Raw genomic sequence first — 24783 nt, 5'->3', positions numbered from 1 at the left:
CTCTTGTGAATCAGGCTTTACCAATGAAGGAAACAAAAGCTCAAAAAAGAGCATCAGAGACAAGGTCAAGGAGATCCACTGGTTGCAACTTAGCGGCAGAAAGTCTAAAATAATCACCTCATTCAATAACTGTTTCTGACTCATCTGGGAACTGTTTCTCTGTTATGTTCCCAGATAACGATAAAACGATGTGATCGGCTTTAAAAAGTCTGTACCCCGGCTGTTTGGGGCCGCGCTCTTATCAAGAGTGTTGGTCCCGATCGGTCGGCCTTGCCTCTCATTGTAATAAACTTTGTTGCAACTGTCACTGGTGCCGGTAGCATTCTGTTTCAGGAGTCGTGTGGATGCAACAAGTTCAAGCCCCAGGTAAGTTCAAGCCACAGATTCTGTGTCTCCCCTCTCTCTCTCCCCCTCCTCCACTCACACTCTGTCTCTCTCAAAACTAAATAAGCATAAAAAATAGCTTAAAAAAAAAAAAAGAATCAGAAGCTCCAGGGAAAAAGAAATTCTAGAAAATGAGAAGAGTGGTCCAGCCCATACCACATAAATAGAGGAGAAGGCGCACAGTGGAGGATTGTTTACTTACTAGAGCTAGATTTTGAGCTAGAATTTGAGCTTCTCCCTAGCCAGCAAACTTCACGCTTTTCGTTACCTTTGCAACTTCTGCTGAATCTTTCCTGCTAATTAAAAAATAACCAAACCTTAATATGAGGGGTTTTCAATGGAAGCACAGAATAATATAATGAACCCATATACCTAACCCCAATAAAATCAATCCAAGGCTAATCCTGGTTCCTCTACATCCCAATCTACTCTGCCCTCCTATTTTTCCAAAGCAAGTCCCAGGAATAAAATTTTGTCATCCGTAAGTAATTTAACTAGCATTACCTAAAATAGTAACAAGAACTCCCTAATACCAGCAAATACCCCGTGTTCAGATTTCCAGTTTTCTTATAAATGCCATAATTTCAAGTAATCTTTTGTTGAAATTAGAACTTAAACAAGGTCCATACGTTATGAATGGTCATCATGACTTTTAAGTCTCTTTTAGTGTATAGATGTCTCTCTTTTTTTCTCCCCTCACAATTTACTTACTGAAAAAAAAAAATCAGGTTTTGTTTGTTTGTTTGTTTTATAGTTTTCATAGTCTGAATTTTGCCGACAGCATCCCCATGGTGTTGGCGATTTAAAAAACTCACTTCTGAAGATGGTGCCCTTGTTTCTGCCATCTTTCTTGAACATTCCTTTGAGAGTAAATTTTTGTTGTTTAACCCCCCCTGGCCTGGGAACCCCTGGAGGGCAGGGGCCTCTCTTGTTCAGAACAGCTTTGGTCGCTGCAGTCACAGCCGCCACTGGACAGCAAGCACACTCGATTTGTTGGATGAATCAAACAACTGGGAGAATTACGCGCTCTTTTCTTTATGTCTCTGCCACGCACACGCTTGAACTCAGCTTGCAGCACTGCATTTTGGACTACTTGTACTTCTCTTCCACCTGCGCTTCCTAAGGACGGGGTAAGCCTCGTGTCGGTTTAAAAACACAGACCTTCTCCCTACTGTCCTGTAATGATGCTCAGCACAGATCAAGATTCGTAGTTCCTGACGACGTAACAGGCAGACTGACTTTTCATCTTCTGTAGTTCTGGAATGTATACTGGTGCTTTTATTCTCCTTACTAATATATATTTTTAATGTCTAGTTTTTAACTAAAGGAAGCTTTCCCAGACTTTCCCTCGGGTATCGGGAAGATATTTATTTTCATTCCAGAATAAAGATTTCCTCTAGATCTTATTCTCTCTCCCACCCACACCTCCATAGGTTCCTTGGGGGTGGGAGTGGGGGTGGTACAAATTTATGTACGGGAGAAACTTAACATTCTATAAATAAGAGCTTGCTTGGGGAATGAAAGGAGAGCCATAGCAAGTCAATTTCTATCCCTCTTGTTAAATTAAACTGGAGCATATGCTTATTTAACATAGCGCAGTGTGGGAAGTATTATCTTTTGATTTGTGTTTGCAGATAAGATGAAGTTTTCACCCAGAGAACCTAAAGGAGTAAATAAATTAATACTGGTCATCTAGGGTGTTAATTAGTTCCATCAGACTCTTGTGTTTCCTGTGGCAATGGCTCTTTGGACGTAATAATAACAATTGCTACCATTTGCTGCATTGCCACAACATAATATAGTATGTTGTCTGCAATAGAGTGGAAATCAAGTCTCCTTTCGGGCCACATCTCTAGTCTTTTTCCCCACGGGGCAACCACTCATACTGATTTCTTACTATGTGCCGGGTGCCATGAGCTTAGTCATTATTAGCAATTATTATTACCTCACCAGTGTGAGCCTGTAAAGTAAGTGGACTGGTTCTCCCCATCTTCAGATGAAATAAACAAGGCTTGCCGGGCATCAGTGATCAGTCTAAGGCCACATGTTTAGTGGAGTGATGCAAACTTCTGGCTACCCAGAGTGGGACCTCAGCCTTCTTGCTCTTAGCTAGCTATGATCTCGTTTTCTGAGAAATGCAAAAATATGACATACTCATATCCTCCAGCAGCAAACTGTAGACTGTCATTTGTATTGGTTTGACTTTCTTTCCAGGGGTTAAAAGTGGATAGCTTACATGTGTGTATGAAAACAGGACACTCTTTCCATTTTATAGGTAAGAGAATTAAGGAGAGAGACAAGGGGTGGGGGCATCTAGCTGCCTCAATTGATAGAGCATGCGACTCTTGATTGCAGATTGGTGAGGTTTATTTTTATTATTCTAAAAAAATTTTTAATGTTTATTTATTTTTGAGAGAGGCAGAGACAGAGACAGAGTGTGGGCAGGAGAGGGGCAGAGAGAGAGGGAGACACAGAACCTGAAGCAGGCTCCAGGCCCCAAGCTGTCAGCCCAGAGCCTTACGCGGGGTTTGAACTCACAGACCGTGAGATCATGACCTGAGCCAAAGTTGGATTCTTAACCAACTGAGCCACCCAGGTGCCGCTTCTGATTCTTTTTCTAGGCATGGTGAGACATTTGCACTAGTCTACCTGTTCTCAGGAGACTCCTGTTCTCAGGAGTCTCCTGACCAGCCAGCTTGCATTTACAAACATCTGTCCAAGGTCAGGACACAGTCCTTTGGGAGACTTCCACGACTGTCACAGACCACCTTGACCTCATTAGCCTGAGGCTCCCAGTCAGGGGGCTGCACCTCCAGCTACCGGTCAGCATGCATATGCAGGACCTAGGGGTGGGTTCACCCAGGAAGGGACAGGGGGTCTAGAACACATGGAGGGGACAGCGGCTCACTTTCTGACCAGAGACTTCTGAAGAGCAGGCAAGTAAGGGGTCTTGTCAAGGAAATGTTCAAAACCTAAAGCAATCTAGAACCGTTCAGATGCCACAAAATATGTGACACTGGTCTCCCCTTTCTCTGGAAATTTCTCTCCCTGGGGTGTCCTTTTCCATATTTCTTCACCTTTTCTGCCGCCTAGGTCTGTACCATCATTTCTATATTCCAAGTTCTCCATAATTTGGCACCTGAGTCTGTCCTGGGCAAGAACATATGGGCAGAAATAGCAATGAGAGAGCATTTGGGACACATCAAGTTTCTAAGGGTTTTTTCAGTGATAATGCCCAGTGTCAGTGAAGGTGTTGGGAAAGAGGCATTCTACCTACTTCTGAAAGGCAATTCGTCAGTTGGTATTTAAAGCTTTTAAAATGTGCATATCATTTGCTATAGTAACTCTACTTCTGGGAATTTGTCCTGTGGGAATTAACTATGCACAAAATTTATGTATGAGAATGTTCCTGATGGAACTATTGCAAAAGAAAAAAAAAATGTGAACAACTTAAATAGCCAACGACGAAGGACTGTTTAACTCATGTTAAAGCCATATAGTGGAATACTCCAGAGACGTTAAAATTATGTCTTAGTAACACATTTAATACATGGGGAAATAGTTCATCCTATATTACATGGCAAAGCAGATTATAAAACAGTAGATATCATATGATGTCAACCTTGTCAATGCGTAGAAAGAATATACGCTAATGTGGTTGTGATTTCTGTGTAGGAGGATTTTGCACAATTTTAAACTCTTCATCGTAATCCTCTGCTTTCCCCAAAATTTCTTCATTGATTACTTTTTAAATCAGAAAAAAAAACAAAAACAAAAACAAACGTTTTGTGTGCAAAAACAAGGAAACGAGTAAAGAGCAGGAGAAGAAAGTAATTTTCGCGGGGCTCCTGGCTGGCTCAGTTGTTGCAACATGGGACTCTTTTTTTTTTTAATTTTTTAAAAAAAATTTTAAATGTTTTTTGAAATTTATTTTTGAGAGAGAGAGACAGAGTGTAAGTGGGGGAGGAGCAGAGAGAGAGAGGGAGACACAGAACCCGAAGAAGGCTCCAGACTCTGAGCTGTCAGCACAGAGCCCGACGCGGGGCTCGAACTCACAAACCGTGAGATCATGACCTGAAGTCCAACGCTTACTGACTGAGCCACCCAGATGCCCAGCAACATGGGACTCTTGATCTTGGGGTTGTGAGTTCAACCCCACCTTGGGTGTAGAGATTCTGTAAAAATAAATTCTAAAAACAGAAAAATCGTTTTTGTTTTCCCCTCTTCCTCCTCCTGTCAGACTGAAGGACCATGGTTAACAATAACAATCATTATTGTAATAACAATAGCAAACATGCATCAAGTGCTTTCCTTTGGCCAGTCACTGTTGTGTAAACTTCCGAGTTTTCTCATTTAGTCCCCACCACCCTGTGACAAAGTAGCTGACCGCCTTCAAAGACGGGCAAAGACTTGCAGAGAGGTTTTCCATCCTGCCTGTGGACACACAGCTGCCAGGCTTCTAACTTGATCTGATTCTGGAACCCATATTGCCACAAAGACACTCAGCCCCACAAAACCCACAAAGGAGTTCGATTTTGTGCCATAATACCATGCACCGGGAGACCCACGTCCACCCAGACCGGAATCCTACCTCTAGAAAAGTCACCAGGCCGTGAGCTGCCAAGGGGGAAATTTACCCACCCATCACAGCAATCAATGCCTCTAGAAACCTGTTCTTTATTAGTTCAGCCTGCCACCTCTGTTGAAATGAAAAGTGTCTTAAATTTTCGAACTTTGCTGTCAGGGAGTTCTTTGGGTGTGCTTTTGCTTTATCCTTTTTTCCCTTTGGCTGCCCTCTTTGAGAATCTTGGACCACCCGGGCCACGCCCGTTATCCATTCTTCATTTCTAGGTACAAAGCCTGGTTTACAGAAGGTATTTAGGCATGCCTGTTGGTTGAATGAAGGAATGTAAGCTGCATCAGGATGGGGATCATTTCTATGTTGGTAAGCATTACATCGTGGGCATCTAGAGGGTGCCCGATAAAGCAAATCTTAAGGTAGGTTCGCTGGCTAACTCATGAATTAATTATATCACCTTGGGTCTTATCTCTTCTCACTCTCTCAGGACCAGAGAATTATTTTTATGCTATCTAGAGCATCAGTTCTTACCGCCTGAGTCCTACCTTAATTGCTTTACTTATAGGTTCTTGGTATCTTTCTTAAAGCGCTGAGATCAGATTTGCAACCAGTGCCACTGGGAGGATTCACCATGGATTTGCACAAAGGGATTGTCAAGTATTTGGTTTGATTGCTGTATCCCAAGGCTTTTTCTTGCTAAAATAAACTTCACCACCCTCTCCCAGAGCAAAACTGCTAGTTCTGCTAACTGGGTCACTTGCCAGAGAGCCAAGATTCTGTCTTTTTGCCCCTGGTCTCGTCTAGGGCCAAGACCCAGTGAGTTGAGCTCTAAAGCCTGGCCAAGGCTTTCTATTAATGCCAGTTCCTAGGAACATCCCGACCCCACCCTGCCGCCTTCAACCAGACCCTCCACCTCCCAAGGCAGCTTGCCAGATTGTGTCTCTGGAAAGTTTGAGGCAGTTCCTGGCCTGACGTTCTTCAACTAGTACCCCGGGGCAAAGAGCACAGGTCCAAGTTCAAAGCTGCCATCCTTCTTCTGAGGTCTTGGGTGAGAAAAATGCTTCAAGTGAGCTCCCCTGATTAAGTCTTGAGCCCACTTCAGGGTCTCTGGGAAGCTGGGTCAGTGCTCCAGGCTCCAAAGACGACTGTGTTAGGAGTTTGGATGCAGCTTGTTTTTAAACGTCTATACGAGAGGCCAGTTAAGCAATGCGGTTGTCTGGTTCAGGGGGAGAAATTCAAAGAGCATTACTCAAGAGGCAGGGGACCAGTGTCTCTTTGGGGAACTAGGGGAGGGGAGGGGGCGAGTCAGACAACTTCTTACCAAGTATTCATTTATTTAACAGACATAGAGGTGTTATAATAGATCTATAGAAATATGGCCAAATACTTCTATTTAACAGAAGTAAAACAAATATATAGAAAAATATTCAAATAAGTGTGCACAGCTTGATAAATATTCACAAATTAGCACCCAAGTCAGGAAATAAACCCGTACGAGCACCTCAGAAGCCCCCACTTTTGCCTACCTTTGAACTCTAAAAAATGGAATCATGTAATATGCAGTCTTTTGGCTCTGTTTTTGTTCAATATTGTTTGTGACATTCATTGATGCTATTTGGTGTACCAGTAATTTGTGGATTTGTATTGATGTATAGAGCATTTCACTTTGTGAACATGCCATGATTTATTAATTTATGAGTGCCACACTTGATGGTTATTTGACTTCCAATTTAGGACTATGATAAATAGCACTGCTATGGACATTCTAATCCATGTCTTTTGGTGAACATAGGCTCACTGTTGAGTATATATTTAGCAGTGAAATTGCTGGGTCATCAGGAATGCAAATATTCCCCTTTAGTAGATACTGGCAACCAGTTTGTCAAAGTGTTGTCCCAATTTACATTCTGCCAGCCATTCGGACGAGTTGTTTAAGCTCTGGGTTTTTAGTATGGTGGTTAGGAGCACAGGTGCTGAAAACAAACTCTTCCCAGGTGTGTGGCCCTGGGCATGTTAGCTAGCCTTCAAGAGCCTCAATTTTCAAATCTGTATAATGGGCATATGACTTCATAGGACCAAGTGAGAACGGACTAGAGTGGGTATTAGCTTAGTATCGTGCCTGACATGTGATGGGTCCTCAGTGATAAGTAATCACCTACGGATTGCCACCCTAGCTTTATCCCCAAAGAGAGAGGGTCTGTGTGTGAGGGAGACAGCAACAGAGGCAGCCAAGGGCTGGTTCATTCTTTTTTTTTAAATTTTTTTTTCAACGTTTATTTATTTTTGGGACAGCGAGAGACAGAGCATGAACGGGGGAGGGGCAGAGAGAGAGGGAGACACAGAATCGGAAACAGGCTCCAGGCTCTGAGCCATCAGCCCAGAGCCCGACGCGGGGCTCGAACTCACGGACCGCGAGATCGTGACCTGGCTGAAGTCGGACGCTTAACCGACTGCGCCACCCAGGCGCCCCAGGGCTGGTTCATTCTTGATGGAGTGCGCTGCTCAGCATTTTTGCGGTTGCCATTTTGTCTTTACCAAAGTCAATCTAGAAACTCCCCAGGTGGGGCATTTAGACGGAAAGCTGGACCCAGGAGTGGAGAAGATGGGCTTCAGCTGAATAGGGAGACCTCAAGAAACCCAGGCTGGAAAGAACTTTTCACCTGCATAGCTGGGAAGTGCCTATCAAAACCAAACCAAATCACCAACCAAACAATACAACGGAGAGATTCCCCTGTAAAGGGATCACAGCGTTTCCGGTTCGTATCCAGTGGGCGATCCTACGCAGACCTCCTCTGTCCAGCAAATTTCCAGAAGTTTGGCCGACCCTGAAATCAGTTCCTCTCACCCCTTTGCCCCTTCCAGTCCTTCCTTTTCCCTGCCGGCTTAACTCCAGCTCTCAGCACTTAACGCTAATACCTTTGGGCAGGCTCCACCGCGGAGTTTAACTAGCTGCCAAGTTAAATAACGCGGAGGATCCTAAGCCGTCTTCCCAGGGAGTCAGAGATCGACATCACCCGAACTAGGCAGGGCCAGTCACTCACCAAAAGGCCTTTTTATTTCATTTTTATATGTGTGTATGTGTGTATATGTGTGTAATATATGCACGTGGAGATTATATATATATTACATGTATTGTATGGATAAGTATGTATAAATTGTTCTTTATAAATAATTGTTTTCTTTGGATTGCACACCCAAACCGCGTGGCGAGAGGAAAACGCATTTGCGCGAGACGACTGTCTTCCCCACCGCGCCTCGCGAAATGACAAGTCCGCTGACAAATTGCTGCGCGAGGGTATTGGATCAGATTCCTAATTAAATGGCATTTCTAAGTGAAGGGTTGTCGATAGCGGTGAATATATATACATATACACATACATATATACACAATGTTCATACATAACGCGTATATATATTTAAATATGTATATAGTTATATATGTTTAAATATGTACATAATTGTTACATACATATTTAAACATATATATTTAATTTGTGATTATATATGCATCCAGTAGTCAGAGAGAAGAGCGCACTAAACTTGAGTGGGTAGAGACTGCAGATCTGCTCTTTGGGGAGAACCCTTGTGGCCTAGGAGCGCGTGTTTCCAGATTTCCAAATAGGCAGCTAATGTCCTCTGATGTGATTGCAGAAGAGGCTGGGAGGATTCTGGAAATCATGGTAGGTTTGCACCACCGCCCCATTCTCCCCTTGGCTGCAAAGCCGGCCGCCCTTGGCTTTATCAGCGCCTCTCGTGTTCAGGGGTGAATACGAGGCTGTGGGTGCACCGAGCCTTGCAAACCGGTCCCTGAATGCAACGGGTGCTGCAAAACCGCCGCCGGTGCGGTGGGAAGGGCGCTCGGCCACCCCGGCTGTGGGCGCCGCAGCCTCCCCGAGGACGCCGGCAGATGCAGACGGCTCTGGCCCATCTGTGCCTGGAGGCCCGGGCCCCAGACTGTGCTCGAGCGCTGCGTGCGGGTATCCGGAACCCGGGAGCTCCCCGGGCGCGCCCGGCCTCGCCTGGCCCGGGTCTCTGGGGCTCTTTGTCTCCCGGCCGCACTAATCCTGCAAACCGCGCGCACCGAAGGCGGAGGCCCCTGAGCCTTGGACAAGCCAGCTACTGGCAAGCCAGTCCGAATGTTTTCAATAAAATGCTTCCTGGAGGGGAGGGGGTGGGGGGAGGAGGATTGCAGAAAATTTTCTCTTCTGAAGTTCATCTATTTTCAGCGGTTAAACGTGGCACCATGTTAATCAGATCCTAAATATCCCCTTAGAAAGAAGCAAAGACGGGAGGGAGAGTCCTTACACCCTTAAGTTTGGTTTGGGGTTTTTGTATTGTTTTCCAAACAAGTTACGGAGGAGCGAAGGAGCGCGGAAAAAACCTCAAATCTGCCGGGTGGGTGTTTCCCCAAACCCGGCAGCCTCGAGCTCGCCGTCCGCCCCCAAGCTGCTCAGCTCCCCGGGGAGACGGCAGGACGAGTTATTAAGTACTGCAACCTAACCGGAGAGAAAATAGTAATAATATTGAAAATCATAGTGCCTCTCGTCACCTAGAAGCGACAGAGACGAGCCACCTGAGCTGCAACACCTTCTTGTAGTAGAAACGTTTGCCTTTCCCCTCGGCGAAGCCAGAGGTGGTGCAAAGTGTGAGCTTTTGCTCCAGAAAGGGATTTTCCTCTGAGGTTGTCTACACCCCAGGCAGGCGTCTGCTAAGTAATTTGTCCTAACGTGAAGGCGATTTCTGGCATTAAACAACAACAACAAAAAATTTTAAGCAAAAGTCATCATTACAGTGTTCGGGTTAGTGACCATAAAAAGGCCAGAGGGAGGGGGCTCCTCCAGCAGCGCTAGTCATATTTAATATGCTTCCCACAAGAGAAGCCCTTGCAAAATCAATAGACAGCCGCCAGCTGTGCTTAAACCTGCGATTTCAATTAAAACCTTGCGCTCCAGTCCTTGGGGTTGAGCCTGGATCCCCAATCAGTGGTGTGCGAGTGGCTTGGCACGGGTGCGGCGCCCCACAGCCGCTGATCCCCGAGGTCGCGGCGTGGGTCAGGCCCAGCGGAGCCGAAGCAGCCCCCGGCCTTGGCACCCTGCTCTGCAGCGTGGGAAGAGCACAGGCCGCGGAGGGGCGTCGGGCTGGCAGTGTTTCCCCACCGCGGCCGAGGTGTGGAGGACCGAGCGTGGGCCAGATGGGTCGAGGCGAAAGCGGCTGGCTTTCGGCTGAGGCCCCGGAAGTTGACGGGGCGAGGGGCTGAGACCTCAGGGCAGAGGAAGGCCCCACGGTGGGTCCAGGCCTGGCAGGCCAAGAGGGATGGGCTGCAGTGTGCGCCGTCCAGTGAGGTTGGCCAGCACGGGCCTGGGCGCCCGGGGATAGGAGGAGGGCAGCCTCCCGATTGGGCCGCTGGCGTGTAGCACGCGCGCTGAGGCCTAGTGGGCCTCGCTTGGGCGCAGACCGCGTGCCTCCACGTAAGGTGGCTTGCTTGGTCAAGCTGCTGACCCAAGGCCCCTGCACCCCCAAAGTGGAGCTTTTGTAGCAGTCTGGACTGGGAGAGAGAGAGGATTTCTCATATATCCCTCGGCCCACTTCTACCCTGGCTTTAAAGGACAAGACTTCTTTAGAGCGGGAAGCTTTGTAGAACTTTATTTTCCAGAGATGGCTTCACATCCCTCAAACATCTGCGCATCCCCGGAGCCTCCTGTTGTTGCCCTTCATGTGGAGTTATTTTGGATTCCCCCGCTCTCACTGAAAATGTGTAGGTAGAAAAAAGTTACCCCTAGTCTCCCAGAACTCCGCCACCAACTTCATAAAATTGTCAAATTTTAATTCCTATGGTCCTCCCTCTTTGTTTTGACATTTCAGCGTAAAAAAAAAAAATTACTGAGGCACCTGGGTGGCTCAGTCGGTTGAGCGACAGACTTTGGCTCACCTCTCGATCTCAGTTCGGGAGTTCGAGCCCCGCGACGGGCTCTGTGCTGACAGCTCAGAGCCCCAAGCCTGCTTTGGGTTCTGTGTCTGACTCTCTCTCTGCTCTTCCCCTGCTCACACTTTGTCTCTCTCTCAAAAATAAATAAACATTAAAAAAAAATTTTTAAAATTCCTGCAAATGAGAATGAATTTGAAGGGGGGGGCAGCGATTGGAAATCTCAGCCCTCCCTCCACCAAGTGCCATGCTCCCCTAGTCCTCTTTTATTCTGCCTGAAATCATCTCGTTTACAGAAAATATTTGTTTGCACTATTAGTTGGTACTGGAGTTAATTACTCAATGTGTTAACGTGAAGTAATATGTATAAAAGTAGGATCAGTGTTTATTGTGTGGGTGAGCTGTTGAGCGGTGCTTGAATAAACTGCAATTAGGGTTAGATAGAGATTAATTAACATGTGAGTGGCAAGGTGTAAAATAGTCTCCAACCCTCCACTTCAATATAATCTGCAGGCGAGGGAAGGAGAAGTTTGTGAAGCTAATTAAATACTTTTCTAAAAGCCAGTGTATTCACCCAACATTTGGAAAGAGAGGCACATTAGGGGCAACTTGTTTTTACCCAAATGTTTTCTTTCCGTGGAGGTAACACTCCTTTGTGATGCCGGGGAGAGCGGGATGGCTTGTGCAGTTGCAAAAAAGCGCTAGGGATGGCAAGACAGGTTCACGGGAAGCCTTTGGAAGCCTTTCAGCCTGATGGAGCTTTCAAACCAGCAGATATTTCGTGCTGCCGAGATCAACAATTACCCAATTTGGAAAGGGGGTTGGGGTGCGGTGCCGGTGACTGAAGGAGACCCGCAGGAAAGTCGGTATAGAAATTCGGGTGTTGAGCCCCTCCGGGTGTATTGATACTGTTTCAATGTCGGGGTGAGTTGTTGGTTTGTTTCCTGTTGGGGGGGGTGCGGGTTCATTTGTGTTGTTTGCACATTAACACAGGGATGGGGGTAGAGTGGGTCTGGAATACCACCTCTTTGAACATCTAAATTCAATGGGTTGTATATGGAAATATTTTTCAGACAAGCAAGCTTCTTTCTTCTAGCTTTGAAATCTGGAAGTTAGGGGAGAAGGGTTCTTTGGGGAATAGACTTGCGCCTGCTGAATTTAGGGGGAAGTAGAAGCAGTTCTCCAGCCTTAGCAGGGTGAGAAAATCCACCCACTGATGTCACCCTCCAGGCCACTTTCCCTCAGACATCTCTTTGTTCCCTCCCCTTGCTTTCCAAGTACACTTTTCTGTTCCCTTACCTGCCAGGTCAATATCCGGTTTGAAATTGCACGTCAGAGGGGGAGTGGGTAGTAGAGAGAAGTTCTGAAGGGGAAAAGGAATGCTTTGCCTTCAGTTAAAACTAGACCTTTCCCCCGTCCTTTCCCTGATGGCTTTCTGGGATGTTTTGCAGCTGAGAGGCCTCAGGCAAGATACTCAGTTTCTCAAGACCTGTTCCTGAGTGAAAAAGGAAAAGGTTTGCTTTCAGTAGCATTTTCTTGGGCTCCACAAGCCCCCGTATCTTTGGAGATGAAATTCACTATCAAACCCTCAACCCTGTTTGCTCATATTATACCCACCGTAATCCTCTTAAACTGTGGTTGCGGCTACAAAGCTCGTGGTCTTGCAAAAGCCGGCTGGCAAGATATAATTGTCCCGCAAACAAAACCGTCCAAAAGTTTTTAAAAACCCCTGCACCCCCCCTCCTCCTTCCTAAACCTAATTCTCTCGCTCTCTCTCTTGCTAGCCGCCCCCCCACCCCCCAAGAACCCTCAGCCTCGACCACTTTTGTTGTCGCCAAGAGCACCCGGCCTGTTGAAAGTGCTGGAGCGTCTTTGAGCAGTTTGTTGTGATACGCAGGTAGAATGGTCTGCAAACAGATGAATTCAACCCCTCCAAACCGAGCGTGGAGCGCGCTGCTTTTGTGCGCCAGGCACAAAACGCTGAATTCCTCCGAACTTACTTGGGGCCTGTCTAGAAAAGGGCCTTTTCTTCCCTCTGCTTGTACCTCTGGCCACACTAAGTCCCTGCCCGCCCCCCTTCAAGCCCCCTCCCTCTCCCCTCTGATAATCCTTCTCTTTATTTTAGAAAAACACAAAACCCGGTTCCACGCGGTGCTTTAGTGGCTAGAAGTGAAAGAGCTGCCTTGGCAGAATTCAGCTCTATGAATCACTTCGGAAAATTGGTTCGACTGAATGGCCTTAGGAGGAAAAACGTTTTAATAGGATCCAGGGGAGGTTCTGCTGTTTCAATCTGCTCCTTAAACAGGTGGAGATTGGACCTTCTCAATTATACAAACAGTAAGTACCCATCAGCAGGGAGAGCTGCCCTCCGAATCCTCCCCGCACGCAGCCCGAAACCAGCAGCAGAGCCGGGCTTTGCCTCAGAAACCCGATCACAAATCAGCGATTCTGATCGATTAGGTTCTCAAGCAGTCCTCTAGCTTGCTGTGCAGTCTCCCCCAGCCGCAGGCGAGGAGTTCGGCCAGAGAGGGGGAGGCGCGCCCACCGGGCGCCGAGGCCCCCGGGGTCTGGGCGCGCGGCCTTGCTCTTCTGGACGCTTCAGGGTCGTCCTTGGGCGGCGGGAGCTCTCTCCCGACCTCCGACGCCAGCCAAGGCGAGCTCGTTGTTTTTGCATAAATTAATATTTCCCCATTAACAAGTTCCCCCCTCCAAACGCGGCGCCCGCGTCCATGCGCCACATCCTAATGAGGTAATTATCATTTGCGCGTGTTCGGGGCTGGCGCCGGCTCCGTGGGTAAATGGCAGTTTATTAGCACCATGCCCAGCTCGGCTGCAGAGGGCTAAGGGATAGTTCAGCGACTAGACGGACACCCAGGGGCCCTTTGGGGCGGCGCGTGCGGGACCCTCTGCCCTCCCCGCGTCCCTCAAACCTATAGGCCCCCAAAGTTGTGAATCACGCACAGAACTCTGCCTGGATTTGGGCTCCCCCCACCTTCTTTCCACCGGCAAAACCATCACGATTCCTCCCCCTCCCCCTCCCGTCTCTTCCCTCCTTCCCGATTCGCGAACCGCTCGCACTTTCCCGAGGGGAGCGCGGGCGCCAGTTGCCTCCTTTTAAAGTTTGAGGGGCGGTGGCGGCGGCGGCCGGCAGGCGCGGGGGAACACAGGGGCCGCTACGGGAGCCGCGCCGCCGCCCATGTCATTCCACTTCAAGTGACTTCATGTGATGTCAGCTGAATGTAAAAGACAGTGATCTCACGCGGAGGGGAAGATGTTTGCCATCAAAATGTGACAGAGGAGACACGCTGCATGGCTCGGAACGCATCTCCTTGGCGGTGGGGGAAAGAGGTAAATGCGAGGTGGCTCTCCTGGTCCTCTAACTTTGCCCCTTCACCGTCCAGCTCCCCGCACGCGTGGCGGAGGCCAGGGTCCAGGGAACGGCTCAGGGGGGGTTAATTTGAGGCTCTTTTCTTTCTTTCTTTTTTTCTCTCTCTCCTTTTCCTTTGTAAACCCTCCCCCGTCTTCCCCCTTTCAAAGTCTCAGGGCAGGGGCTGGTGGGTTCCTTTGCGCGCCGGGTTAATGGGAGGTAATTTGGTCCCCTTGGGTGCACTTTGTTCTGCCCCTGTTCATTTGAATGCAAATGGGTGACCTGGACCCGACAAGGTGCTTATTAAATTGCGGTTTCCCTCCCTGCCTTTTCCGGAATGCAGACTTAGAGGAGAGAGGCTGCGCCCTGGCCCAGTCCCGCACGGCAAAGCTCGGCTCGGCGCGCCATGGCCAGTTCGGCTTCCCTGGAGACCATGGTGCCCCCGGCCTGCCCGCGCGCTGGAGCGTCGCCGGCCACTTCCAAGACGTTGGCCTTCTCCATCGAGCGCATCATGGCCAAGACGTCGGAGCCCCGTGCGCCCTTTGAGCCCCGGCCGGGGACGCTGGAGGCAGACGGCGGCCAGGGCAAGAAATTGCTCAACCTTTGCTCGCCGCTGCCCTGTATGATCCCCCTCCAGCCCCTAGGCTACGAGGTGCCGTCCAAGACGCTGCTCAGTTACTCCGAGCTCTGGAAAAGCAGCCTCCGGGCGGGCGGCGGTGGAGGAGGAGGAGGAGGAGGAGGAGGAGGCGGCGGCGGCGGCGGCGGGGGGGCCCCGGTGTGCGGCGCCAGCGGCTTGTGCAAAACCAACTGTGGCGTGTGCTGCAAGGCCGATCTGGGCCTGGCGCCGTCTGCTCTGCCGGCGGGCAGGGTCATCAAGCCGCAGGTCATCAACCAGGCGGTGGGGCTGCCGGCCAGCGGCTCGCTCTACTATTTCAACTACCTGGACTCTGCCGCGTACCCGCCGTCTGAGCTCCTCGGAGGCCACCTCTTCCCGTCCGGCCTCCTCAACGCACAGGCCCCCGCCGCCCTGGCCGCGCATCCCAAACTCTTTTTGCTGGAGAACGCCAAGTTGGCCGGCCTGGCCGCGGACAAGTTCCCCCATCCGGCCCCCTATGCCCATAAGGAGCGCTTGCCCGCGCCGCTGGAGCAAGTGCTGAAGGAGAACTCGGCCCTGACCGCCGAACGCGGCGGCGTCAAGGGCCACGGCAAGCTGCCCGGGGGCTCTGCGGACGGCAAGCCCAAAAACTTCACCTGCGAGGTGTGCGGCAAGGTGAGGCCCCGGGTCCGCGGGGGCTGGGAGGGATGAGCAGAACAGCAGCTTGGCTGAGGCAGCCCGGACCGCCCCTTTGCCAAGTTTAGGAGCTCCCCGGTAGCTATCTACTTCTCACATTGGGGGGCCCAGCTGGGCCTCAGTTTCCCATTCTGTAAAATGGGGATGTCGTTGTCCGCGGCCACACGAGACGCGTGAGCAGTGGGTTGGGAAGCGCTTGGCAAAATGAACAGGGCTCTGGTTGGTTTCTGAAGGGAGTGTTGGTTGGGGGATGTAAGGCGCTGGCCTCCCCAGTCTGATTCTAGACCCTCGCGGACGGACACACCACAAGGCCCCTCGTGTCCTCCCATAGGTGTTTAATGCTCACTATAACCTCACCCGCCACATGCCGGTCCACACCGGAGCCAGACCGTTCGTGTGCAAAGTCTGTGGCAAAGGCTTCCGCCAGGCCAGCACGCTCTGCAGACACAAAATTATCCACACCCAGGTACGTGGCCCCCGGGTCGAGCTCGGCCCCCCCCCCCCGCAACACCCCGTGCCTGAGCGACGGTGTTGGGGAGAGGATGGCAAGGGCTCCCCTTACCCCTCCCGGGGAGCCCATGCCCCTTCAAGGTGCCCCCGAGGTGGCCTCCCCTAGCCGGGGCCTTGGCCTCATTGTGCGCGCGCCCCTTTTCGCAGGAAAAGCCGCATAAATGCAACCAGTGCGGCAAAGCCTTCAACCGCAGTTCCACGCTCAACACGCACATCCGCATCCACGCGGGCTACAAGCCCTTCGTCTGCGAGTTTTGCGGCAAAGGCTTTCACCAAAAAGGTAATGTGCGGGGCGAGGCCCTCTCCTCACCTCACCTCCGGACTCGGCGGGTCACTGCTAGCGGGAAGGCAAAGAAGGATCCGGAGAGAGGGAGCGTGAGAGCTGCAAGCGCGGGCAGAGCATTTCTTTGGAATCGGGTTGTGCCCGGTTTGGGTGGAAGCTCTCCGGGCCGGGTTAGTAGACCTCGCTGGATTCAGGCTGGTTGCACGGGGAGACTCCGAATTTGGGAGGTGGGATGGAAGGAAGGGACAGAGGGAAAGGAAGTAGGAGAAAGAAAGGCTATTGCTCTATAGAAAAAGCTTGTCTTTGTAGCCGGGACACCCCTTTCAAATGAAAAAAAAAAAAAAAATCGAGGCAAACTCCACCTCCTGGGAATAACAAGACCGGGGGAAACCATTACTGTCCCCAGCACCTCCAGGCCCGGCGCCCCGCTTGGGTTTTTCAAGGCACTTTTGGATCTCCGGGTGGTATCTTGGTGGGGGTGGGGGGCAGAGGGAGTAACTTTTAAAATGAGAAGAAAAACAGAAAATGAGGGACGAAGCCCGGGTTCGTGCGAATTTCTTCCAGCGAGGCAGCAGCCAGGAGAAGGACCCGATGCGTCTCTGGGCTGTGCAAAAGTTTCCCGGCCAGCCGAGCACAGCGGGAGGGACGCTGCGCGGGCCTGTGCACCGGGCGGGGCAGGGGCGCGGGGAGGCTACGCGGGACTCGGCCCTCCATCCTGTCGTGAGAGCCTCCGGCTTGACGCAGACGAAGTTTGACAACTTCTTCACTCGGAGAGGTCGCGCCCGCCTAGCCAAGCGTCGCCTTCTTTGCGCGGGCACCTGAGCCAACCCTGGGACGCCCGGCACCCCCCCCCCCCAGTTCCAATACATTCCCTCCCCCCCTCCTTTTTTTGTTTTTGGTCTCCCGTAGGGAACTACAAGAATCACAAGCTGACCCACAGCGGCGAGAAGCAGTACAAATGCACCATCTGCAACAAGGCCTTCCACCAGGTCTACAACCTGACCTTCCACATGCACACCCACAACGACAAGAAGCCTTTCACGTGCGCCACTTGCGGCAAAGGGTTTTGCAGAAACTTTGACTTAAAGAAACACGTGCGCAAACTCCACGATAGCGTGGGGCCTGCCGCCCCCTCCACAAAGGACCTGACTCGGACAGTGCAGAGCTGAGAGCTACTGCCTCGCCCTCCCTTCCGGCCCCATCCAGCCCCCAAACAGATCACACGTATAAACTTATTTCTAAAATTAAAAGAAAATAAAAACTATAGCAGAGAGGCTAAAATCTATTTATCGAAACCAGCATATTTTTTGGAAAGCTAAACGTTTCCTCGATGACTGGCAGCAAACGCGTGGCTCCCACCTTTGTGTATTCGGGAAACTTATTTAAACCCAGTGCGCTGAAACGTATTTCCCTCCAGGCCTCCGCTTCTCCTCCGGCCGTGGGTTTTCACCCCAGCCTGTCACGTGAACGCCCCGGAAGAGCGCGGCGCCCCCAGCCATCTTTATACAGCCATGTAAATCCTCCTGTACAAGCGAACTCGGAATATATACATATCTAACTCAATAAACAGAATCACTAGTGCGCGTTTTCTTTCCCCCCTCTCCCCTCGCCGATAGGTCAGCTCAGCAACCCCAAAGAATGAGAAGGGAATAGGCGTTTATAGCATTTCCCTGCCCAAATGCTACTTCCTTTGGGGTGCTGGGACCAGGGTGAGGCCAAACCGGTGTTCCTGCGGCGCTTGCTTGTGAAGACCCTCCCTCCCCGCGCCCCCTCCCCCTCCCCCCCCCCCCCCCCCCCGGATCGAGGGAGCAAAGGTCTACGTCGGCCTATACGTGGTGCCAAGTTTTTATTTGGTGACTCTTCCGACGCTTGGGATTCTGGGTGTTGCCTTATTTGGGTGAGAAATTAAAAAAAAAAAAGGAGGGGTTAAAAGTCGCTGGGTGTTGGGGAGCTGGTTTGGGTGCATCTTTCAGCAAATTGCCTTGCCGCGCAAGGGTAAACGGCCAGGGCAATGCCCCTCTGGGGAGCTTCTGAGCATGTCTCCTTTTCTGGGCGACCTGACGGGCGGGGGGGGGGGGGGGGGCTCTTCCTCCCAGTTTCTCCTGGAGACGAGAGCTGGAGGCCAAGGGTCCCCAGCCCAGCCGGAGCTCTGGGGCTCCGGGGCTCCCTGGCCGGTGCTGCTGATCTGGGGCCAGCCTCCGGGTGCTGTGCGCCCTGCCGCGGGAGGGCGCACCCGGACTCTCGGAGCTCGCAGCCGCCGCCTCCCGCGCCCCGATTACCGCGCAGTTAGCCCATTTTCTGAATAGCTATCTCCGCCGCCGAGCACGCTGATGAAATGATCTCACGCTTGCTTCCTAAGTAATGACCCAAATTAAGAGAGAAAACAGAGACCCTTCAAACAGCATTACATTAATCATCTAATCATTCCCAGGAGGGGGTCGGCCGCCGCCGCCCCGTTTGATCCGAATCTGGATAATCAAGAGCTCAGATTACTGGCTCGGCGCGCCGGACCTCCCCCCCCCCCCCCCCATACACACACTCTTAATATTCGCGCCGAGATTCAGCCCACGTCTTCTGGAACAATATTCCCCAGCGTGGAGAGGAAAGGCGGCGCCGGGCCGGAGAGCGCGCTTCCACGCAGCCTTGCCATTGCAAGGAATAGGGCGGCGGCAGCCGGGCGTTGATCCCACGCGGATTTCCACTGCGAGTGGAGGTTATTTGCTTCGTTAATGCAAAAGGAAACCCCCTCCTAACTCTGCAAGTGACTTGGGTGCGGGTTATCCCAACACCCGGTATACAGTAGGAGCTCAGTGCTGCCGGCGCCAGGGGCTTCCACGATCAAAACTGCTCACGTTTCCCCAACGCTTGCTCCGTTTCCAGGCACAGGTGCTTTCGAATGTTCACAACACCCCTCAAGCTGGGGACGATTTATGGACGGACAGAGACATTGAGGCAGAGATAAGCCAAACGACATGCCTCGGGTCACGGGACTAGGTAGGGCTGGGATTCGAACTCCGGGAGGCTTTCAGGGAACCCACACTGCCTTCAGTCCTCGTGGGTGGGGGAGGAATCTCCAGGTTGGGACCCGCGCGAAGACGTTTGGCTGCTGCGTGGAGGCTCAGTCCTGGTCACAGCCAAAGGTTGGGTTCCGGCCCCCGCCCAATTCGCAGACCCATTGCGCGGGGAAGGAGAATTGTCGATTTTGTTTGCACAGAGGACGGCGACAGCTTCCTCAGGCTGTCGCGGGAGTATTTTTAGTACCTCCGATTCAGAAATAGGAACGTGTACATTAGAATTCCATTTCCTGAAAGGAGAGCGTCCTCGTTTTTGTAATCCCCCCCCCCTCCCAAGTCTGGGAAGACGCAGTCAGGGGAGGGGGAATGAGGAAGCGAGGAGGAATTTAAATGTTAGCTCGTTCTGGCTGCAGTTCGCTGAGGGGAGATTGGGACCCAGAGGGATATGCAGATTTAACTCCGAAATCTCCATGGATGCCACAAACCCCAGGAAACCCCAGGATGGGCGAGGAGGACTTGGCGGCCAAGGATATGGAAATATCGCCTTGCTTTTCCCACACATCTATCCCCAGGGGTATTGCGAGCTGGTTTGAGGAGTCAGCTTTCCCCCAGGGTTCTCATACCGGGTTTTATTAGCCCCTCCTTACATACACACACACACACACACACACACACACGCACACACACACACACACACACACACACACCCTTCTCCATTTCTGGGAGATCCCGGGCACCCTACGACAGTCCTCTTAACCAAAATCCTTTCCTTCTTGCATTCCTGAAAGGATCCTTTGCAGATTCACTTCTTGGAGACCAGATACTGGTCAGGGCAAGCCCACCTTCTTTTTAAATAGTTCCAGAACTTGGGACAAGGGGCAGACACCATCAAATTTAGTGCAAAGCATCCGCTTAGAGAATTGGGTTAAAAAGTTGGCCTGAATGTGGAAATCGTGATCAAGTCTTCTTTCCCTTTAAGAAGAGAAATAATGATTAAAAAAAAAAATAGACGGGGCACCCCCACCCAGGAAAAGAACTTTCTAACCTTCAAGTGAGAGAACTTTGAGAAATTCTTCTGTAGTAAGTTTTCCCAGGAGGAAGACCAAAAGGGTTGCCCATCTCCTACGACAGGAGAAATTGGTTTCCGGGTGACAGTTCTGAAGATGGCGTGCTTGCAAACGAGGCAGCAAATGAAATCAAAGTAACGGGGAGAGCAGGAGGCATTTCTCTCCTGGACTGCTCATCTCTGCAGTCAAGGGCTAAGTGAGTCCCTGTGACTTCTGGGGTACACCTGAGCAGCGTGTCTGGCATGATCCAACCTCCTTGAGGTTGTTTCCTCATAACCTGATTCTTAACTTCACCTTCACACCAGCTCCTGTCAATCGCTCTCACCTGAGAAGGTGTTACTTCACATCTGGCGGTAATTGCAGATAAACAGAGAGTTCTGTATCTGTAGGGCGCAGCTCCGCTTTCCACAGGTTGGAAGTCACTGCTCCCGGGTTTAAGTTGTCTGCTTCCTTCAGGTGTGGGATTCAAGAAAGGATGCCTTCACCCGAAAAGGAGTACAAAGAGAAACAGGAACCTTCTGCGTGAGTGACTGAACACCTTTCACAGCCAGTGAAGGGTCGGAAGCCAACACTAACTTTCAGTCACTGTCTCCACTGGGATCCTTCTTTAGCTTATTCACCATGCATCGGAATTGATGGGTGAAAGGCTCTGTTTTCTGAGTTTTTTCCCCTCTTAATATTAAACTGTTTGCATGACTTGTAGTTTGCAGTATTAGTAAATGACTTAAACAAGGTAGTCATCAGCTGCATATTAATATGCTAACCTTGATTAAATTGAAGAGGCCGGCCCTTAAAAAATATTTAAAAAAAAATCAAATTGCGGGGGAGGGGAATCCTGTCACAGACACAAAAAAGACTCCAATTATCTTTTCCCCTTCAAGATGTTTGTTCTGTCCATGACTGCTCACACTTCAGCAATCTTGCCAGCAAGACTCAAAAAAAAAAAAAAAAACCCTCCTTCTTCCAAAGCCACAGCCTTGTACATAACAGATTGTACAGTCCTATTGCCTTAGGCGGGTTAGAGGTTCCTCTCTGCAAAGAGCGACACAGAGAAGTTGCCAGCATCCAGACACATTTTGGGGGGCACTGTGCTCGTTCTTGCCTTGGCTGCAGAAGTGGATCTATGTGGTCCCCGTTTTGCTGTCTGGCTCCCAAGAGGGTCGGAGGCTGCCTGAGGCCGGTGCGTGAGTTACAGCACTGAGGCATCCAGGTGTGCTGGTGGTGGATGGGCTCAGGGAGAAACGCAGGAGGGAGGGAAGGAGAGTCAGGGTGGGGGCGCTGCTAAAGGGAGGATAGCAGTCTTGAGAAAACGCTGGGAAATAAACAACCTCAAGGCAGCTGCGTTGCCCTTTTCCCTGCACTTCCCTCTCAAACGTCTGAGCAACCAGTTTGCTCCTAGAAACATGTTAATTGCCAACGGAGCTCATTAAGGCATGCACATGCAAAACACAGCAAGAAAGATTAAATGGACAAAAGCGCAATAATGAACTGTCAACAATCGGGCCCATCTACGACCAGGATCACTCAAGAATGAGGCATTTAGAGGCAACAAAGGATTGTCTGGGACAGGAAGAAAAGACGACCTAGACTTTTGTTTAGTCAACACAATTGATTACAAATGAGAGATTAACAGGATAGCTTCAGATTTTTTTAAAAAGAGGCAGAAAAGAAAAGTCCAATTAAGTCCACCGAATGTTAACTACATTGCGTTCCATGCCTAGCCCCAAAGAAATTCTCATTAAACCATCCCTGGCGATCCCTTTTGGAAAGTAATTTGTCTCCCTGATGGAGCAGAGAAAGAGAATCGTGTAAAAGAAAGCGTTAGTTCTTGGCACAATGAGCTTAGGAGACACTCTAGAAAGAGCCAAAGGGGGAGTTAATGAGCATCTGACAAACTGCTTGGATTCAGGCCTAGAGAACAGCGATGAAAAGATGAAATTGGCCAACAACTATTCTTTATATCAAACATAAAAAGGCCAATCTGAAATGGGGCTGCTCAAAAGTGGTTGAAAGTACATAGCCCAAGAAAAAGGAGCCGCGGCCAGGCCCCTTGTTGGACACCGGACACAGAACTCGATGGGCCAAGAGCTCGGAAATAGGCAGAAAGGTGGGCCCTCCACCCCAGAGCAAACTCCAACCACCGCCCCGGGCTTTGAAGATGCGGATCAGAAGCTCCCGGCGCCCACCCCCTACCCTCTGGATGTTTCTTTCATGAGTGAAAAATGTATCAGGCTAGCCTTTGAGGGTTCCCTAAAAGTTCTGGTAATCTGGTAATTAGTCCCTGGCATTCGCCAAACGACTTCTCTCTTCTACAGTCATGGGCCCCCCAAGAGCACCATATGTCACCAGTTCATATTCAGTTTTCCCCGAGCTCCCTCCTAGTGACCATTCAACCCCCCCTCGCCCCCCCCATACCGCCTCACCCCTGCCAGGTAATTGCCTTCCTAATTTTGCATAGGGCAGAGGTGGCAAGGAACTGAAGACACTGAACACACGCAGGGCTTCATGAAACTGGTTATGAAGTTTTAAAATTGTTTCTCATAGTTGTTCATCTGTCTTTAAGAAACCAGTTCGTTTTAATGTTTCCTTTTTTGAACAAAGTAGGTCAGTGGTATGTGTCTATATGAGACATGTATTACATTTTAATTAAACCTAAGCATCCAGGCTTCCTAACAGCAGAAGTGTTTGGAGATTCTCTTACACGCAGTGTCCAGAGCCAGGTAAACAGAATCTAGCAGTGAGATGGGGTTTTCAGCTCAGTCCACCAGCTAAGGAACACAGAACAAATCTTGTGGGTTTTTTTTTTTTAATGCCTTATTTATTCCATCTTTGACGTGGGACCAGTGCCATCTCAGATACTAGAGTGCAGCATTTAAAACTTGATTCTAGGTTTTGTATTCTTACTCTCAAATCCTTGGTAACAGCTATCACATTTCTGAGGGCTTGGCTTGCACTTCAGGCTGTGCTCATGCTTCATGGAAAAAATATATTGCTGTCTGGAAGTAAAGAATGAGGAAGAAGAAGTATACCGTTTCAAAATAAAAATAAAAACAGTCATCTAAGGTTTGAGACTGGGTCTGGTTTTCAAAGCGCAGAAGTGTTATAAAATCTAGAAAGGTGCATTTAAGGAAAGGAGAGAAAATGAGACGTTTCGATTGCAGATGAACCAGAGACTGAAATAATTCGCTCTTCGCCGAGGCATCCTAGCAAGGCCACATGACCTGCCACACAATTGTCATTGTTTGTGTTTTCTCTTCAGTGTTTTTTCAGTCCTAGGCCATATTTAGAGCTCCGTTTCCTCCAGGAGTTTCAATTGTCTGCATTTTGTCCCCCTCCCAAAGTGCATGGTGGTGGTACATGCCTAGAGACTGATAAGCTATTATCTATCAATGAAAGTGGAGTCAGTGGTTAGGAGCCTGGGTCTGGCATCAAACCAGCTGAGTTCAAATCCTAGCTAGCTCAGCCATTTATCAGGAAAAATGACTTTCTCTCTGTTTACTCATCTGCAAAATAAGAATATTAGGTGTACCTAGCACACTTGAAACTAATATAATGTTGTATGTCAATTATATCTCAAAAAAGGCAAGAGAGAGCACCTTATCTCACAGGGTAGATGTGAGGCTAACATGAGCTAACACATATAACTAGAACTTGGAACAGCACCTGGAACATACATAGTAAGAATTCCAGAAGTTAGAGATTATGGTTACAAAAACCCAAGTAGTGAAACTGTAATACAGCACTTTATAAAGAAACATTACCCGTGTTATCTTGTTGGCTCATTACACATTTATTTGGTAGGTTATCTTAGCCCCATTTTAAGGAGCAGTTGAACAGAAGAAGTTGCTTGAGTAGGTATGGTCCCCTTTAGCTCACACACCGGAACTCAATGGAGTGCAGACTCACTCAGGTGATTGTGTCTGACTATGCCAGTGCCACGGTTCTGGCAGGAATGAGCGCGAGAATCACAAAAGGTTTTGGCCAGAAATTCACCTGAGCCCCATTTACTGAGCTGCCGGGTCAACAGATCTGCTCTGTGACCCAGAAATCTGTATTTTAACCTGAAGTCGTTGATTTCCCAGACTACATTTTAAGAAACACTGATTTCGCATCTGTGTTCTTTCCACCTCACCACAACGCTGTCTTTGGTAGATGAAATAACACCATCAGCTTTTCATAAATTAATGGATACATTTGATCATTCAACAAATATGATGTGAATAGCTCCAGCGTGTCCAACACTAAGGCGGGGTGCTGGAGTTAAAGGAAGAGAAGGACAGAGCGTGTGCTCCAGAGTTCACGGTTTACTGGAGGAGAAAAATTACATGTAACAAAGATCCCCACACGAAACTTGGTTCTGAAGAT

At 49.7% G+C, this 24783-nt stretch overlaps 1 protein-coding gene across 1 annotated transcript; it reads left to right on the top strand.

The window, feature by feature from the left end:
* The first annotated feature begins 14065 nt into the window (after nt 1–14065).
* On the top strand, nt 14066–17874 carry FEZF2 (FEZ family zinc finger 2). Its single transcript, XM_030294395.1, has 5 exons — nt 14066–14234; nt 14597–15523; nt 15876–16010; nt 16202–16334; nt 17247–17874. The coding sequence occupies exons 2-5, from the start codon at nt 14660–14662 to the stop codon at nt 17504–17506; spliced, it is 1392 nt and encodes a 463-aa protein (XP_030150255.1). The 5' UTR covers nt 14066–14234; nt 14597–14659; the 3' UTR covers nt 17507–17874.
* Nucleotides 17875–24783: the final 6909 nt, after the last annotated feature.

The sequence above is a fragment of the Lynx canadensis genome, chromosome A2 (assembly GCF_007474595.2).
Source record: "Lynx canadensis isolate LIC74 chromosome A2, mLynCan4.pri.v2, whole genome shotgun sequence".
Classification (NCBI taxonomy): Eukaryota; Metazoa; Chordata; class Mammalia; order Carnivora; family Felidae; genus Lynx; species Lynx canadensis.
This window is presented reverse-complemented; position numbering and strand designations above follow the sequence as displayed.

Coding starts and splice junctions, on each gene's coding strand:
- FEZF2 (XM_030294395.1), top strand. CDS start 14,660: ATGGCCAGTTCGGCTTCCCTGGAGACCATGGTGCCCCCGGCCTGCCCG. Junction 16,011..16,201: donor ACAAAATTATCCACACCCAG/GTACGTGGCCCC, acceptor CCCTTTTCGCAG/GAAAAGCCGCATAAATGCAA. Junction 16,335..17,246: donor CAAAGGCTTTCACCAAAAAG/GTAATGTGCGGG, acceptor GGTCTCCCGTAG/GGAACTACAAGAATCACAAG.